This window comes from Helianthus annuus, chromosome 17, assembly GCF_002127325.2.
Source record: "Helianthus annuus cultivar XRQ/B chromosome 17, HanXRQr2.0-SUNRISE, whole genome shotgun sequence".
Taxonomy (NCBI): domain Eukaryota; kingdom Viridiplantae; phylum Streptophyta; class Magnoliopsida; order Asterales; family Asteraceae; genus Helianthus; species Helianthus annuus.
In genome coordinates, this window is record NC_035449.2 from 194,309,924 (window position 1) to 194,329,643 (window position 19,720).

At 37.5% G+C, this 19,720-nt stretch overlaps 1 protein-coding gene and 1 pseudogene across 1 annotated transcript; both read left to right on the forward strand.

Annotated features, from left to right (window-relative positions):
* The first annotated feature begins 4,266 nt into the window (after positions 1-4,266).
* On the forward strand, positions 4,267-6,033 carry LOC110925657. The gene is made up of 4 exons (XM_035986481.1): positions 4,267-4,513; positions 5,186-5,243; positions 5,350-5,481; positions 5,544-6,033. Exons 1-4 carry the CDS (start codon positions 4,447-4,449, stop codon positions 5,623-5,625), a joined length of 339 nt encoding a protein of 112 aa, XP_035842374.1. The 5' UTR covers positions 4,267-4,446; the 3' UTR covers positions 5,626-6,033.
* On the forward strand, positions 5,786-11,337 carry LOC110924363 (annotated as a pseudogene).
* The last annotated feature ends 8,383 nt before the right edge of the window (positions 11,338-19,720 follow it).

Sequence of the window (19,720 nt, forward strand, 5' to 3'; positions counted from 1 at the left end):
GCTGTTTTTATGTGTTACACCATTAATTATATTAAAAAGCTTTTAGTTCGAATCCCTTCAGAACAAGCTACTTTGTGGGTATGAAACCATACTTTAACATCGATTTATGGTTACACCTTAGGGAGAATTTATTATGCTCATTTATTACTTTTAGGTCAAGCTGTAAGCCAAACTGTTAGTATTAATTTAGGATCATCGAAAATCAAAACCAAACTGATACCAACAGTTTGGCTCTGGTTTGGTTTGGTTTCACGGTGTGAGCTTTTAGAATAGATTTGTCTCTAAAGAAAGTGATCTTTATAAAGAGAACCTCTGTAACATCTGTGCACAACCAATATTGTTCGCTTTGCACCCAATGGATATCATATTAGGAGCTAGGGCTGTAAACGAATGTTGTGGCGTGTTCACTCGAAAAATTTATAATGAAACTTAAAACGAACAACTTGTGAAAGATGAAAAGTACGAGGGACCAAAGTTGATAAAATTCTTTTTGTTAAAAGTAAAAAAGTCAAAGGGGTTAAAATGCAAAAGATTAAAATCTTTAGGTTAAAAGTGAAAAATGCAAAAGTTTTTTTTTTGGAAAACTCCTAATGCCTATGTTAGTACAACATAAAGCATAAATTTCTTGGTAATTTATTATCAAAAGATGAAAAACTTTTTGTATTAAAAGTAAAAAGTCAAAGGGGTTAAAATGCAAAAGATTAAAATATTTGATTTAAAGAGTGAAAAATGCAAAAGTTTTTTTTTGGAAAACTCTCAATGCCTATGTTACAACAAGATAAAGCATATATTTTTTGAAAATTTATAGTTTGAAAATATTAAGTTTATAATGAATTTGATCTAAGTGTACAAAATTAAATATCTTAATTCTTTTATGACCAGAAGAGAGTAAGGGTTCGTCTTGTTTAAATAAACGTACACAATCCATGATCACAAATTTTGATGTAGATGAAAAATGAGTGTTTGTTTGTTTGGGCTCGTATTTCTTTCGCTTCACAATATAATATTTGTCGCAGCCCCTGATCCCTACTCCAGGAGCGGGCGCCGCGAACATCCAGATGGATGGTATCGGTGTTTATTAATTTAGCAGCGGAATACATCAGGACCGTAGTTAGGAAATTTTTTTATTAGAATAAAACACCAACTTTTATAATAATAAATCATTGGGATAAAACCCAAGTTCATTTGACAATACATTTGTAGGGATAAACCATAATTATTGAAAACAAAAAACTTCTTTTTATTTAGATAACTTTTATAACCACCTTTCTAAGCCTTCAATGCTCTCCAGCTGGTTTCTATTGGCTTTCACATTTTGTTTCCTGAAACGCGTTTAAAAACATTTTATCAGCAAGAAATACTGACAAGTGCATCCCAGTTTAATCAAAACAACTTTTATAATTTCACAGTATTGAGAGCGATTACAATGTTTATATTTACATAATTACTCATTCAGTACTGTAAATCCTGACTGGTGGGTCATATTACTTATTGGCTAACTTTTTGTCTGTTTCCTGAAACGCGTTTAAAAACATTTTATCAGCAAGAAATACTGACAAGTGCATCCCAGTTTAATCAAAACAACTTTTATAATTTCACAGTATTGAGAGCGATTACAATGTTTATATTTACATAATTACTCATTCAGTACTGTAAATCCTGACTGGTGGGTCATATTACTTATTGGCTAACTTTTTGTCCAATGGTAACGTTTTTCACATTTTGTATACAAAACCCCAACATACCGGCAGTAATTGAAGAATACATAGACTCAATCACTGTTAATTATATTTTAAAATATTTGAGGTTTTGTAAAAACAGTTTACAAAAAAGACAGATGTACTCACAAAAAGGTTTATAAAAAGGGAATGACTCACATTGTTGACTTAGGTGATATTAATATAGCTTCCTGGTGATTCTCCTAGTTCTTATCTATTAGAATTAGCTTTCCAAGCGAAATCAGACTTAATTCAACATAAAACTTCCTATTTTCTCGAACTACGTGCCCTGATCTATCCTATCTAGTGCAAGACTCGATACAAGACAAAGTCGACAGATGCATACACTAACAGGATCCCTACCCGGTATATAGATATTGTAATTTTTAGTTTAAGGCTAGTAGTGATACCCATATGTAATTTTTAGTTTAAGGTTAGGTATTGTTTTCCACCAAGAAATCAAAATTAGAATTAAAACTCATATAAGTTGCATGTGATGTAATTAAATTAAGGAATGATGGTAAGTAAGTGAGATAACATGATGAAAAGAAATAGCATTAGTATGCAACCACTATTTGACCAAAGTCAAACCACTGTTTGCAAAACTATGATTCTTAGTGGTTCAAAAGTCTGTTTGACCAAAGTCAAACCACTATTTGCAAAAAATACAACCACCGTTTTCTCCACAAAACACTGTTTAACCCAATAATGGTTTTTTTACCCGTTTAGCCTTGTGAAAATGAACTTCAGGCCTTGTTTGACAAACTCACTAGTTTAATGTTTCGATCACCACTAATTTCACCTAAATCTATCATTTTTATCATTCTCCTTTTTTTGAAAGTCAACTTATCAAGATGGATCCAGCTACATTTACAGATGTACCCTCTTCATGGTTAACATCTGTGTCATGTTCATTTAGTAGGCACTATAATATGCATGAATTTTATATTTTGTAGGTCGAAATATAATAAAAGATAAAAAATTGTGTGTGTTATGTTATATTAAAGATAATATACATAAGTTTTATATTTATCATAACTCTTTTTTAAATTAGTTATATATAAAAAACTTAACATTGTCCCTTGGGTTAGAGTTAATTACACAAATGGTTCTTGTGGTTTATTGGCGGTAACACCTTTGGTTACTAACATAAAAGTATATAAGGGTATTTTAGTTATTTTAACAGAAAAAATAATTAGTCTTAATACTCAACGGTGTTACAAAATCGAAACCATAAAATCTGAATCTGTTAAAAAAAAGCTAATACTTTAAGGTGTTAGTTTCAATAAACCACAAAAAGTATATGTATACTTAACTCTTTTATAATGTAACAAACTTAATGCAGCTGGGTTCCGTCCAAGTGTAATATTTTCATATGGAGGACGATCCTAGATAGCATTCCTACTAGACACGCGCTAGTGAGGATAAACATTAGGATCGACTCGGAGGATTGCGCTCTATGCGGGGAAGCGGTGGAAACTATCGATCATATTTTCCCAGCCTATGAGGTTGCTTTAAAGGTTTGGAACCGGCTAAGTGCTTGGGTGAAGATTCCGCAGATTTTTGCTTTTTCGTTTTCGGATCTTATGGAGATCCATAGATATTCGTCGGGCAGCAACGAGGTGAAAGAAATTATCAAGGGGCTGGTTTACGTGAGGGTGTGGTGCATTTGGAAAGCGAGGAACGACAAAATCTTTTCTAATGGGAATGGTAATAGTGACGAAATTTTCGGGGAGGTTAGATCTAGAGCGTATTTATGGTTAAAGTGCCGCTCGAAGATTGGTAGTTTAGAATGGAATGATTGATGTAATTATCCTTTGTATATGATGTAATGGGTGGTGCGGCCTTGTTTTTGCCTGGCCGGCCGGTGTGTTTTTAATAAAAGTTTAACTTAAAAAAAAAAAAGAAATCAGTTGTTGACAAAGCGGAAAAAAAAAAACAAAATAATTAAATAAATTTGAAGTGAGATTTTTTTTGGAAGGATTTTAATGTATGTATAACTTTCATTTGTTTGTTTCCCAAGAAAGCAATTATATATATAGAGATGCTAACAATAGTTAGACATACACCAAATTAATTACATCCACCCAGATACATACATAGAGCCTAAAAGAAACTACAACCAATTGCTACATTAAACCCCAATACTTAATACATTTGATTTGCCAAGAAGAAGCAAAAACCTTTGGTCTGTTTCTAAGACCTCTCCGAGACTTGTCCAACTTTCTGCTGCTGCAGCGAGTTGTTAACTACACGACAATTACTACTCTACTGATGCAAAGCCTTTTAGATTCCTACTACTCCACCAACTAACTAACTTATGCATAATAAATAAATTAATTGTGGCCAGGCCTTTTACTCTAATCAGTCCCCGCTGACAATTACTTACTACTGGTACTTCAATGCAATGCATTGTATTGAATTTTCCAATCATCCATCAAATCAAATCAATGCATAGCTGCCAAAGGTGAACTATTCTATTCACCCGTGATATTGTACCCGGCAAGAACCTATTTTCACACTTTAAATTCCTCCCCATCCACAATACAATAGCTTGTTTGAACAGCAAGCAAGCAAGCAAGCACACTCTACCAAATTGGTTTCTTTCTTTCTCCAACATCTCTCACACTAACCACATACAACGGTTTTAGCGTTCCTACAAACAAACCTATGCCATGATCAAAGTGTGTGTGTGTGTGTGCGGGAGCTTCTTTTGTTACAAGATTCCATGGCTTGGCTGTTCTATCAGTCTTCCATTCATTTTTGGTTGGAATCGGTGATCTCGGAAATTTTAGGTAAACTCTCATTCCCTTTATCCTAAATTTTAGTCACCCATACATAAATTTTAAGTGAATCCATATAATAAATCGAACTTGGTTTGAGCTTTTGTTTTGGAGTAAAAGGTTGCTGCTGGTTCCATCCTTTTCTTTGCCTTTTTGAAAACTTCTTGTTCTTTTTGAAACTGAACAGGAATTCCTATTGGATTGGATTAACATGTATAAAATTCCAAATTTCTAATCTCTAATCCAAAGGGTTATTCTAATGTTATTAGTAAATTCATAGTTATAAAATATGATTACTTTATGCAATTATTTAGTTTTCTAGTTCTGTATTGTTGGATGTTATCTAGGATTACTGTTGTGATTCCTTTTTGTTTAAGTGTTAGCTAAGTTTTTTTTTATCCCCTAAATCTATATTAAATTGCACCTCCTAATAATAAATACTATATATAATATTTATGAAATAATAAGTAAATTATATACAAAATAATAATTATAATTAATATAAATTAACTATAAAATATTAAATGAGCCGAGTTCAAGCCTTCGTAAGTTAAACGAGCTCGAGCTTGGTGCTCGGCGCGGCTCGTTTGCACATCACTTGAGTCCACTCTGACTTTCGCCCTTTGGTTCCATGTCATTGCCTTATTTTAATAGGATTTGATGCAACATCCTAATTTTCTGTAGGATACCGTGGTTTTCCCCTCACAAAAGATGATGGAGATTCACGGTCTCATCGGAAGAGGTCAAACCATGTTAAACTCATAAATGCATACTCGTCAAACTCTGTTTATCATTATAATATCTCCTTTTTTAAGTTTTCATTTGTGTATCTTTTTGTATTTATGTAGAAGTATGGGTGCTTGCATTTTTGAAGCTTCTAGCACAATTTCGACATTTCATTCTTCCATGTATACCAGGGATTACATTCAAGATGACGTTGTGGTCGTCATCAAAAAGATCTCCAACATGCATTTTGACCAGTAAGTGCTTAATGATTTTCGATTTTAAGGTTAAAGTTACTTAATATGCATTTGTTTTGCAGGGATTTGGAGGAAGGGGCTCTTAAAAAATTATTTTTCATTAGCAAGAGCATGAAGGCCCCAAAACGGATTATTCAAATCTAGTTCCCCGAGGATGTACACCCACCGAAGTGGGCCATCGAAAGAATCGAAAAGAATGCAACAAAGAAGGGGTTTGAGAGCTTCATACCTGCGCAAGACTCAAGTTTAAGGTATGCCCCTTACAGGGGTAAACGCCTTTATTTTAGAAGAACGCTTAATAAAGATGATGAAGAAGATGACGCTAAAGCTAAAGCTAAAGCTACTGAAGATGAAGTGCGTGATGATGATGAAGAAGATGACGCTACTAATGGTGCGTGAGTTGAGTGTGATGCTTGATTTCTGTATGGATGTATGGATCGAATGTGTTTCAGTGTAACTTTTTTACTTTAATTAGACGAAATCTCTGATAATTGTTATATATAGAGTGATGCTGGTATTAAATTTGCAATTAGAAGGCTTGCCATTGATGAAGATACGGGTGTTCTAGAACCAAAGCCCTACGAAAGTTAAAAAAAAAGAAAAAATTACCAGCTAGATTTTTATGATTCAGAATGTTTGCGATTGTGGTTCATGATGGTGGATATGGACATCGTTTACAATATAATCAGTTTATTTAAGAAACTATTTAATACTAAAAGAATTTTATAAAGTATATAGAGTGGATCTGAAGTCCGCTTACGAAAGTTGGATGACTCTTTGTTCGCATTTTGTAGTACGCTAGCTAATAAAAGTCCTTATTTTGAAAAATATCTTTATAAGTTCAATAAAAGGAGTTTGAAAAGAGATGAATTGGGCTGCTTTGTTTATTGTCCATAGTGAGGGTATTGTTCTTATTCATACCTACATAAAATTTGGTCTTATTCCTACGGACCAAGGATTGGGCTTGGCATATTATAGCTGCTGCTACTATAAGAATAGATATGCAGATTGAAGTTGAGGCTGCTACTTGGTGTGGTTTGTCACAAGCGAAAAACTATTCCATTGACAGATTGTTGTTCAGGATGAATATGCTGATCGGTAGACGTATAAGTCTTTTTGAGATTCTGGATTCAATTCTGTCAGCGAAGCCTTTCTTCGCAGCTGTGGCCACGCGTTTGCATAGCTGGATTTCAGACCGCTAATGTTAACCATGAAAACTTTGTAAATACCAAGGTATATAATACGTTTCATTTTTTGTATTGTTCAAGCGGCTGACATCACAATGTGAGCCTTAGCCGTTGGAAACTTGTCCAATGATATGGAAGCTGGTGGATCCTATGTTTCAGTTATAATATGTACGCGCAAGTTTTATTCTGTTATTTTCGTTTGCATGGCAGATTCAGTATGGCAGTTTATAATCTATACTATGAGACAAAAAAGTTCTTTTTTATATTAATGTTATATTATTGGAGGAGATAAAGGTTACATAATAATAATAATTGTAAATTTGTAACAATTTTTGGGCAATACAATAGGTGTTGTACTCTATGATGCATAAACTCTTTTCTTTGCTTATGTATGTTGTATGGTGTGTTGATATAAATTCTAAACATATCCCTTAGTTGGCCACTGTGAAGATTTAATCATTAGCAAGTATATTGTTATTTGTATGATTGTTGTTGAAGGGTCTGGTCTTGTAAGAAGGATTGGTCTTGCTGGTAAACTGATTGGGCATGAAGATTGGGTAAACACGATCGAGTTCAACCGCTGTGGTGATCGCCTGGTGTCGGGTTCTGATGACATGTTGTGGAATGTGGCAAGTAAAGCTTTGGTCCTTTCGGGTCATGCTAGAAATGTATTGCAGGCTCGGATTATGCCTTTTACTAATGACACATTGACACGGCTATAGTAACTTCCTGTGGTGATGGTCAGGTGAGTAACTCTATATAAAAACGCGTGTCAAACTGTACATATACATACGTATGGTAGGTATCAAAATCAGATACACTTTGTTTTGACTTGTTATTTTTCAGGTGAGACTTGGTCAAGTAGCAGATAACGGTAACCTTCAAACAATAGAATTAGGGAAGCACAATGGGCGCGTTCACAAGCTTGCTGTTGAGCCTGGAAGTCCCCACATGTTTTACAGCTGTGGCGAGGACGGATTCGTTCAGCGTGTAAGTTAAATTTCTGTCCGAAACATAATTAGTTTGACCATTGTATAGTCAAAGTGATAAGAACTAGAAATTCAAGATACCAACACTTATCAACTTTTGTGAATAGTGACTTTGACCTTTTTTTTCATTACACACCTTATACAATAAACAATATCCGTTTTTAACCCAATAGTTTATAACAGTTACCAACTTGCGTGAACGTTAACTTTGACTTTTTTTTTATAAGTTTCTATTACATGCCTTATACTGTAAATAGTATACGTTTTTAATCCTATAGTTTTGTTTTTTTCTTATAACTTTCGTTTGTTCGCCTTTTCTAAAGACTAAATACGCGGTTGCATTAAATTTTATTCTTTGCTACACTTTTGAAATGTTTATATTATTGGTGGAGTCGTTTAGAACTATTCATCTATGATATATATTAGAGAAATAATCTGGATTTTCTCTTTTGGTTGTTTTATCGAGTGTTACTAACTACAAACGATTATTAGCTTTAACTAATCCCGCTACTAGCCGGATTGTATCACAAAGTCGGAACTAATTCTTACACAAAGCTTTTCTGTTGCAGTTCGATTTGAGAAGTAATTCTTCCACAAAGCTTTTCTGTTGCTCCACATTCACAGGAACCGACAACCTCTTCTCTTCAAACATATTAAGCCTGAACTCCATTATCATCGACCCACGACACCCTAATTATTTTTATCTAGGAGATTGCGACCAATACGCGCGCGTATACGATATTAGAAAACTTCCAAGCAACAAGGATGCACCTGTTGAGACATTCTGCCCAAAACATCTAATCAAGACTCGTGAAATGCAAATCACTGGACTGTCCTATTCCAACACAAGCAAGCTTCTTGTTTCTTGTAACGGTGAACTCATTTATTTGTTTCAAAAGAATATGGGTTTAGGCCCGTACCCTTGCAGCGTCGCAAGAACATGTGGATAGTTTGGATGAACCACATATGTATTCTGGGCATAGGAACAATTTTATGGTTAAAGGGGTTAGTTTTTTCGGGCCTGATAGTGAGCATGTTATGAGTGGATTAGACTGTGTCGTATGGAAGAAAAACGACGGTAGAGTTATTCGCATTATGGAAGGCAATAAGTGTATAGTGAATCAAGTTGAACCGCATCCTAATATCTCTGTGTTTGCGTCGTCTGAATTAGAAAAAGATACAACACTTTGGGCTCCTGTTTCTTTGATAACATTCCTCCACTGGTTCATGAGTTACTGCAGGTAACTAAACATGTTAATTATGATTTCAAAAACAATATTAATATTATAGTCATAATATAAATCTTTTAATAAACAGATTATGGAGTCAAGCAGACAAACCAGAGATAATATTTTGTCGCTTAAGACTCAGACCCGAAGTTTTAATGGATGTTTTTAGGCCTAACAGAAGGCAATGAAAGAAGATGAAGGTGATGGAAATGCAGGCGAGCATAACATCGTTTAGTATATTTAACGCTTGTCGTTTGTAAAGTTATCGACATGTTTAACATATTATGCTGCTTTAGGAACCTGGATATGAATGATTAGCTAAGTACAGAATGCAAGTAGCTTGCACCTTGTTAATGTTGCTATTTGATTGAGTTTGAGATTTGAGGATTATGTTGCTAATGGGAAAATTAGTTAATGGTATATATTATAATTATAAATACAATCAAAGGGTGGTGCAGTAGTAAGCTGATGATTCTCTAGTTTCCCGTCATGGCCGGCCCTGAGGGTGGGCGGGGAGGACCACCGGCCAGGGCCCGATATTTCGAAAGACACTTTATTTTATGAAAAAAACCCGATATGTACATGTAAAATATATTTTTTAATAGGATATACCCATACAAACACCAACATAGGCCAACTTACAAACCTATTCTTATGGTTTAGATTAGTTATTAGCCCATTGACATTAGGTCACGTTTTTTCGAGCTCGAACAGGGTACACGAATTATCAGGGCCGGCCCTGTTTCCCGCTATAACCTCTTGAAGGCGATATTCCCAACGCTATTGAATGAGCGTTAAAAAGGGGTACAACAAACTTGGGAATTTTTAGTGGACTTTTGTTGTATAACTTCAATTATAAGTAACTTGAAATGAATGATTTATATTAACCAATAGTTGGTTATGGTGAGTGTAACATCCTAATTAGCTTCTCTACTATTTTAAGGTCTTACCCTATTCAAAAAATATGCAAGTAATATCCTAATTATTTCAAAAATTGTTATTATTATTCAAACACAACAACTATACCACTATAAAAAGTATATCTCACAAATAGCAGAGTCAGCTCCAGAGGGTGAAATGCGCCTTACCTTTATCCTTATAGATTGAGATGCTGCTAGGGGTGTTCATCGGGTTATTTGTTCGGGTTTCGGGTTTTTCGGGTCGGATTGTTCGGATTTTTGGCTAGGGAAAAGTGACCCGATAACCGACCCATTTAAAGTTCGAGTTGTTCGGGTATGGGTTATTCGGGTTCGGGTTCGTTCGGGTCGGGTTGTTCGGTTTTTGGGTTTAGATGTAAAATGAAAAAAAATAATTTTTTTCACAAAATATTATCAAATATATCATGTTGTTATAAAAAATATTATCATAATTCAAACATCATTTAACAATATGGTATGATAAAATACAAAAGTCTCAAAACTTAATGTTTCAAGTATAAAACACTCCAAATCAAACCACATCTGTAAAAAAAAAAGACAATTAATATTCGGGTTTTTATTCGGGTTCGGGTTTTTCGGTTATTTTCTAATTCGGGTTCGGGTGACTTCGAATTTAGGTTGGTCTTCTGATAAAAAAGGACAACCCTAGATGCTGCTCCAGAAAGACCACCGACTTCGAAACAAACAGATCGAATAAATATATAAATAGACACCTATCGAATAGCGTAAAAAATGTATATATTATTCTTGTAATAAAATTAGGAAAAGCATAATGAAGATGTTGCGATTTTTTAGGGATCCTATTATAAAAAATAAAAAAAATCCAATATCTTTACTTATTTTTGCTTAAATTATTCTTTCCACTTGACTTTGATATATTAAAGTTTTTAAAAAATTACAATTATATATATATATATATATATATATATATATATATTGTTGTTGAAGGAACATGAATAGTAATTTTAAATTTAAAATAATATATATTTTTTTTACTTAACCATACTCGTTTCCATAAAAAAGTTTACGTTGAAAAATAGAGCAAATCGAATTTATATTAATATGAGGTTGCTAATTAATGAAGCAAATCGAATTTATATTAATATGAGGTTGCTAATTAATGAAGCCACTTTGTGGATTTGACCTTATGATATCTGTTTTTGTGCGTTCGGCTTGTTTTTAACCCAATTGTGCTGATGCTCCTGTTAACGATATGTAATTGAGTAACATCTTTTAGTACTTGACATACTTAAGTCTGTTTATTGTTGAGTTTTATGCAGGTTTGTTCGTGTATGATCAGTGTCACATATGTCTCTGGTTGCTGCCCATAGTGATGCGTGCCTGTTTTATGTGGAACTTTAATTTGGCGCCAAAGTTGGTTCTGAACTCCAAACAATCTTTGAGGAGCGCCGATGCGGGAACGAAGCGCTTGGAGCCTTGGGGAACTTTAGCAAAACTAGGGCTTTCAATTGGTGGTGGAACGCCGGAACGCCAGTGTCTCGTGGAGGAATGAAACGTCGACCATGGAAAAGATGAATCAACTAAGGGCTTTGGAAATCAACTAAGATAAAACACTGGTTTGATTTTATATATATTAAGGTTTGTGATTTGTTTTATAGAATTAGTCATAATTATGGTGTAGTTGTATATATTTTCTATAGCATGCATGTATATATGTTAGGACTTTTAAGCGAATTTTGTTTTTTTTGCAGGTATGCAACAAGCAACAACTACTAGCTACTGGACACTCGGAGGGTATGTTTTTAACATGTGGTGACAGAGACACTTCTGGCACGGTATAGGTTATCATGAAAATACACACTTAGCAACAATAAGTAATAAAAAGGGGTGCAAATGAGCCGAGATACCCGTAAAGTGAACTACTCAAGCTCGGCTCGAAAAGAGCCGAGTCTTAACGAGTCAAACCCGAGCCCAAGCCTAATAATAAATACTATATATAATATTTATGAAATAATAAGTAAATTATATACAAAATAATAATTTTGTAGAGAGAAAGTTCTGGAGAAATTGTAATCCATTATTCTTTATGATCGGGACATGATCTAGAAAATGCATATATATTTAATAATAAAATGTTTTTTTAATTAAAAGGGTAATTTGGTTATTTAACAAAAGTTAACAGAATAATTTAAACAGTGTTAAAAATTTGGACTTAAATGTTTAAAAAAATTCTTATGGGGACTTAGGTCGTTAAAATTTTTGATTTTGGACTCAACTAGTAAAAACCCATAAAACACAGGGACTCAAAAAGTAATTTACACTTTACAATATTTACAATACGTTTAAGAATGAGATATTGAAAAAGAAAAGCCTCACGATTATTATTATTATTGTTATTGTTCTTGTTCTTGCTATTATTATTATTATTATTATTATTATTATTATTATTATTATTATTATTATTATTATTATTATTATTAATAATAAAGTGAAAATTTAGGATATGGATGCTTGTACATATAAATATGATCTTTAAAAATGCGGCTGCCAGTATAAACTAAACTGATTAAAAGCATCAGCCCGCGACGCCACAAATTCAGAATTTTGACGATCTGCTGGTTCTCTTACTTCATTGAAATCCCCCATCATAACCCAAATTCCTTGAAGAGAGTTCCTGACCTGCAATAAATTGGACCAAAGCTCTCTTCGCAATACAACGTCATTAGGTGCGTAGACATTGACCAAATTGATTCTACCGTTTTGATGAATCAATCGGCCCCCTTAAATTTATGCTCAAAAAATTCATTGAGAAACCTCAAAACCTCCATCACCAATTATGGTCTTTGCCGTGTCGTCTTCAAAGCCGCGTAAGTCGAAGATTTGGCTGGTCGAACACCGTGTATTTCTTCATATTGTGGATGCTGGCCGACAGGAATATCACACATCACCGGAGGGCCCTCGTACATACCGACAAGTACATCCGAAGTAGGATTTTGGTGACCACCATCTGTCGTTGTAGAAGGGTTTGGCACCACCTCCTCCGTCTGCTGATGATGAAACAATCTAGTTGGGGGGCCTTGGGTGGAACCCACAGAAGGGAGGGCTCCTGGTATCCCGATTTCTCCCTCCTCTACCTCGACTACTTCCACCATCGGTTCTCCCGTGTCTTTCTGATCGCTCCCGGACATCGGAGGTGGATCCTCACCATCAAAACTAAAAGGCCTAAGGTCACATACCTCCGATACCCAGTCCGGATACGTTTTATTCTTCCAAACAAGTTGAACGACATCTTCAACTGAACGGCCGTAAGGGGTTAGAACGATGCATGAGTTGTTGGAGTTGTTATCCGCAACCCAACTGAACGACGACCCCTTCAGAATTCTCCCGTAAAGGCCCCCAATCTGATCGAAAAGAGAGTCGTCTCGGATTTGGAACGGAATCCCTTTTATGCTTAGCGTAACAACTCTGTCAAAACAGAAGTCTTCCCCATTCCAAATCCTTACATGCGAGAGAATCGAGCCCAACAAATCAGTACATCTTTGTAGGACTTCACCGGCTACCTTGTGACTCTTGAGAACTAACAAGACAGTTAAACCTCCAACATAAGACACACTAAAGTTCTCCAGTCCTCACGCCACAAGAACAGAATTGACCTTTCTCAGAGTCGAGAGGTCCTTCGCCATACCAACAATGGACCTTCCGACACAATGTTTTGGGAAGGCCGAGTTATTGTCAGCAACTGAGATCGTTTTCCTCCCTTGTTCCCGGTTCCTCAGTTCATTAATTTCACCTTGTTCATTGCACTTAGCACCATATTAATGTCTTCCAACCCCACGTACCTGATAAAACCAAAGTGGTTGCCTTTCGAATCTTTCTTTTTTGCGACATACGCATCCGTGATGCATCCATGTGGTTGGAAAGCTCGCCATAGGAGGGTACGGGATATCCTTTCCAGAAGGTTTTGAACCAGGAAAGTCAGTTCTACTTCATCTCGCCTTTTATTCCGCCGGTATTGGGCCTCCGGGCAGGGAACCTCGCCGCTATCAACCCCTGTTGAAACCTTAAGGTTTATTCATAGAGAAATACTAAAGTATAGGGTTGATCTTGTAATGTCTAACTAATATGTTTTGGGTCAAATGTTTGTAATGGGTTTGTGAGATCTCGAGTGGGCCTTGGAATGGTCTCGATCCATTCTAGATAGTATTTAAGCAAACCTTTGTTATGTTTAGGGGTTAATCGTCTGGTAGAAAGTCAAGGGAGACCACTCGAGATCGGTTGCGTATGTGTCTTGTATCTGTCATCAAGTTAAGGTGAATGCAAGATAGTTCTGATTTGATTATTGCGTTTATTTACTTTATTGTTTTCTTGAATCCACTTGTGTTTGGATTCCGCACTTACACAAGTTAACATTGACATCATTGAAAGATTCTATCGGGTTTTACAATTGGTATCAGAGCCAAGAAACCAAGTCTTGGTTCGGTTTTGATATCATTGGATTCAAGAAGGCATTAAGTGGTACTGATCTTGTTTGCTAAGTGTTTACAGAATTTCAGTATTGTTACTGTGTTCGGATTCAACTGTTCTTCACAAATATTGATTAAAGTTGCTGATTTTGGATTGTGATTCGTAGTTAAGGTGTTTGCTGAATTAACGGAAGTTTGTTGAGGATAAAAGATTCAAAGATATCATATCTTTGAATTTTTTGGAAGCTGCTGAAAATCAGGAATCACGGTTGCTGTTATCTCATCAATCTATTTTGTAGGTCTCGATTGAAAGTCTTTGGTCTCGACTCGCAACATCCTTTGTTCTCGAGTATTGAAGCTTTGTTCTCGACTTCGATCTCGACTCGCAACGACTTTGTTCTCGAGTTTTGAAGCTTTGTGTCTCGAGTGGAAAGCTTGTTTGGTCTCGACTCGCAACTGCCGTGGTCCTGAGTATAGAATTCTTCTGTCTCGACTCGCAACATCATTTGCAATTTCAGTCTCGAGTGGATAGTTCACTTTGTCTCGACTCGCAACTGCTGTGGTCTCGAGCTGTCATTTTGACTCGCAATTTCAGTCTCGACTTCTGTCTCGACTCGCAACGTCATTCAGATTGTTAACTTTGGACACTTGAACCTTTGAACTTAAATAATTAATTAATCAGTAAATTAATTAAGGACTTAAGTAACCATGACTTCGAACAATCAAACTGTGGATTTGGCAGCTATGTCTAAACATCAAGAACTGGATTCCATCATTGGAACTACCACTCGTGTTCCCCGGTTGTTGGATGGAAATGAATTCCCTGAGTGGAAGTGGCGTTTCGAGAAACATGTTAAGGTCAAAGATGCAAAAATCTGGCGTAGTATTCTAAGAGGCCCAAGAGAAATTATGATGGATAGTCCTACTGATGAGGGTGTGAAAGTGAAAAAGCCTGTTGATAAGTATACTGAAGAAGATTTTAAGATTGTTGAGGAGGATGAGATGGCATTTTCTTACCTGACCATGGCATTGGGACCAGACATTGCTATTGGTTTTCGCACTTGCAAATCTGCTAAGGAATTGTGGGAATCATTGATAGATGTCTACGAAGGCAATGAAGATATGAAAGAAAGTCGTAGGAATCTACTGAGTCAAAATTTCAACAATTTTAACCATATATATGGAGAGACTGTTGATAATCAAATTCAGAGATTCGTTAAGTTGGTTACTCAAATGCAGATGGAGGAAATGCACACGTCGAATGCCTCATCAAATAGGCAGCTTCTAAATGCTTTACCAAAGAGTTGGGATCATCACGTCGCAATGATTGTCACACCCCCAAAATCCACGTGCGGAACACCACCGCTTGGAGGCGTGACCGACCAGGATCCAGCCACCAATTATACTGAGCATTGATTAATAGTAGAAATATTTGCTATCCAAGGTAGTTAGCAACATCGTAGTTTAAGTTCGATAATTAGTTTGAACAAAACAGCGGAAGCATAAACCAAATAGTTTTAAAGATAGTTCTTAGTTCAAGATAATTAAACCCAACACACGGGTTTTGACGAACACTACACATCCCCAAGCAGCAGCTCCTCAGTCACTGGTTACCTGCAAAGCATGCAGAAAGGGGTCAACAATAATGCTGAGTGAGTTCACTAGTTGTCCAGTTTTAGTTTACCAAAAACTTAAGTTGTTTAGATAAAGCATTTACAATCACGTCGTGGGGAGCTACCCCATCTGTAAGCTCACTAAACTGTAGATACCGAAACTGTTGACGGAAAGTTGTTGTGCCCCGAGTCAATGTCTATCGTCATTGACCAAGTTGCAAGGTTTAATAGTTCACGCCCGATCTCCCCCGGTCACGGTGTGAGGTTGTCAAACCTAATAGCGCTATCAACTAATAACCCGTTCGCCCCCGGCGATTAATCGGTACTGTAAGCAGGGACTTAAAGTGATAGAGTTTCGTTTAGCATGGCTAGTTGTGATTTATAAATAGTATCCAAACGTATCTCCCCCGGAGATAGTAATTACCCATTATGGTTTCCCCCGGAAGTAATGGTTCAAAAGTGTTTTTCTCAAAGTTGGTAGTTTGTCCGTGTCCCTCCACGGGACGCATGCTTTTAGTGTGTGAACTCACCTTGGGTTGCTCGGCAGATTAGGTTACTTTGTCAAACACGCTGGTCACCACGTCCTAACATGGTCACCAGTAGGTCAGGTTTGGTGTACAAGCATTCACGTATAATCTACACATAACTAACACGTAGCATGCATACAAACAGACATGGGGTTATTGGGCCGGCCCTAATATCTACACAATCAAACAGCAACACATAGTCCAGTCAACAGTAGCCCATATTAAACACATTATGGCCCAATAACCAAAGTGGACAGCCCAGTCGCAACAAGGTGGTCTCGAGTCGCAACCAGGAGGTTTCGGCTTGTGCTGGCTGGTTTCGAGTGGTGCAGGCTTGACTCGCAACCTCAGAGGTTCCGAGTCTGGTCTCGAGTCGCAACCGTTGGGGTCTCGAGTCGCAACCGTTGCGGTCTCGAGTTGTCACGCTGTGGTTGCGAGTCGCAACCGTTGTGGTTGCGAGTCGCAATGCTGTCCTTGTCTTGTTCACGTGCAGATTCAGATATAGTCAGCCTAATGGTACTAAGCATCAGGCCCAAATCAGGAAACAACCAATAGGATTTAACTAACAACTTACCCAAACTATCTATTAATCAATTATGGATTAAATCATAAGGGTTTTCACATATTCAACTATCATTCAATCATGTTCATAACAAGTTCATCATTTTAGGGTTTTCACTTTAACATGATCATACATTTTTATGAACCAAAATCACATATTTTAACAAGATCATCATGCAAGAACAAAGAAACATACATTTTGTAACTTTAAACATGACTTGATTGGTTTAAACATTCCTAAAATATCATTCTTTTATTTATTTTGATCATTTTGCAAGACATCAACATGGAAAGGTTCATACACCCACAACCATTCACAATTCATACAAATCATGCAAAAGATTTCTAACTATAATTCTTTTAGTTCATCAAACACATATGATCTACACATTTTACATTACTAACCGGTTGTGAAGAAGGTGCCGAAACAAAGGAAAGGAACCGAGAAAATGAAGTGTCCGAGTGATGATGATCTTGACCGTGTTTCTTGTGAGATCCGAGCTTGAACCGAGAGTTTGAAAGAGAATGGGGTGTTGTTTTGGGGTTTCTAGTGAGAGAGAAAGGAGTGTTTGTGTGTTTGTGTAAAATGAAGGAAGTGGGGAAAGTTTGGGATTTTATACAAGGTTTCAAAATAGGCTTAGGGGGGGGGGGGGTTTCGGCCCAAACCGGTTACGGCCCAAGAGGCCCACTCGAGACCGAGTGGTCTCGAGTCGTGGTCTCGACTCACTAGTTTATACGCCTAAATATATATAATACATACATACCACACATATCATGCAAAAAGTCACGTTTCCATTTAATAATATATATACACAAGGATATTACAAGATGTTCGTTCGGAAAAACCTAGAGTGTCACATTAGCCCCAAGTTTTAAGAACTTTCGTCCCGAAAGTTAAGGCAGCCACTGTCAAGCTAGCGTGTTTCAACGGGGTGTCACATCATCCCCCCGTTAGTTTGGAATTTCGTCCCGAAATTCGGTTGTAGCTTCAGTGCTGGGGGTTTCGTTTGGGAACAACTGGGGATACTTGCACTTCATCTGGTCTTCCCGCTCCCAGGTGAACTCTGGGCCACGTCGTGAGTTCCAACGAACTCGCACGAGAGGTATTTGGCTACGTTTGAGGGGTTTGATCTCTCAATCCGTGATTTCAATCGGTTCCTCAGTAAAGTGTAGCTGTTCATCAATGGTGAGTTCCTTGAAGGGAATTATGAGTGTTTCATCTGACAGACACTTCTTCAGATTAGACACGTGGAAAACATTGTGCACTGCACTCAGCTCCGCAGGCAGGTTCAATCTATAAGCAACCTTACCGATCCTCTCGGTAATTTCGAATGGTCCAACATATCGCGGATTCAGCTTGCCCCGTTTACCGAAACGTACCACACCCTTCCAGGGTGAGACTTTAAGTAGAACCCGGTCCCCGACCTAGAATTCTAGCGGTTTCCTACGCTTATCAGCGTAGCTTTTCTGACGGTCACGAGCTGCCGCCATGCGTTGTCTGATCTGGGTAATCTTTTCCGTTGTATCTACCACCAGTTCTGGGCCTGTGATTTGACTGTCACCGACTTCCGCCCAGCAAATAGGTGATCGGCATTTACGACCGTACAATGCCTCAAAAGGTGCCGCCTGAATGCTAGTGTGGTAGCTGTTATTGTAGGAGAATTCCACCAGCGGTAGATGCTTCTCCCAATTCTTGCCAAAATCGATCACACATGCTCTAAGCATGTCTTCCAGGGTTTGGATGGTGCGTTCAGACTGCCCATCCGTTTATGGGTGATAAGCGGTGCTCATGTCCAAACGTGAGCCAAAGGATTTGTGCATAGCTTGCCACAACTCGGAAGTAAAACGAGCGTCTCGGTCGGAAATGATGGAAGTTGGCACCCCGTGTCTCGAGACTACTTCCTTTAAATAGATTTCTGCCAAGGTAGAAAACTTGTCTGTTTCCTTAATGGCCAGGAAGTGTGCAGACTTAGTCAATCGATCTACTATTACCCAAATAGTATCATTTCCGCGTTGGGACCTAGGTAGCCCCGTAACAAAATCCATGGAAATTTGTTCCCATTTCCACTTCAGGATTTCTGGCTGCTGGAGTAGGCCTGCCGGTTTCTGATACTCAGTCTTGACTCTTGCGCAGGTCAAACACTTGCTAACGTATGCTGCTATGTGGGCTTTCATGCCAGGCCACCAGTAAGTGGTTCTTATGTCGTGGTACATCTTATCCGAACCAGGATGTACTGAATAACGGGACTTATGGGCCTCGTCCATCACAAGCCCACGCAGATCACCGTAGAGTGGGACCCAAATGCGCCCTGTCACATAGTAAGCGCCGTCTTCTTTTTGTTCTAGTCGTTGTCTCGATCCTCGCAGGGACTCAGCCCTGATGTTTTCCGGTTTCAGAGCTTCAGTCTGAGCATTTCGAATCTGGGTGGGGAGGTTAGACTGGATGGTAAGTTGTAACGCTCGCACGCGCTTGGGCGTAGTGTCTTTTCGGCTGAGGGCGTCTGCCACAACATTGGCCTTGCCCGGATGGTACTTGATGGCGCATTCATAATCATTCAGGAGTTCGACCCATCGACGTTGTCGCATGTTTAATTCCTTTTGCTTGAAGATATGCTCGAGACTCCTGTGATCGGTGTAAATGGTGCACTTGGTACCGTACAGGTAATGTCTCCATATCTTAAGCGCAAAGATCACTGCTCCTAGTTCCAAGTCGTGCGTAGTGTAGTTCTTTTCGTGCGTCTTAAGTTGTCGAGAAGCGTAGGCAATAACTT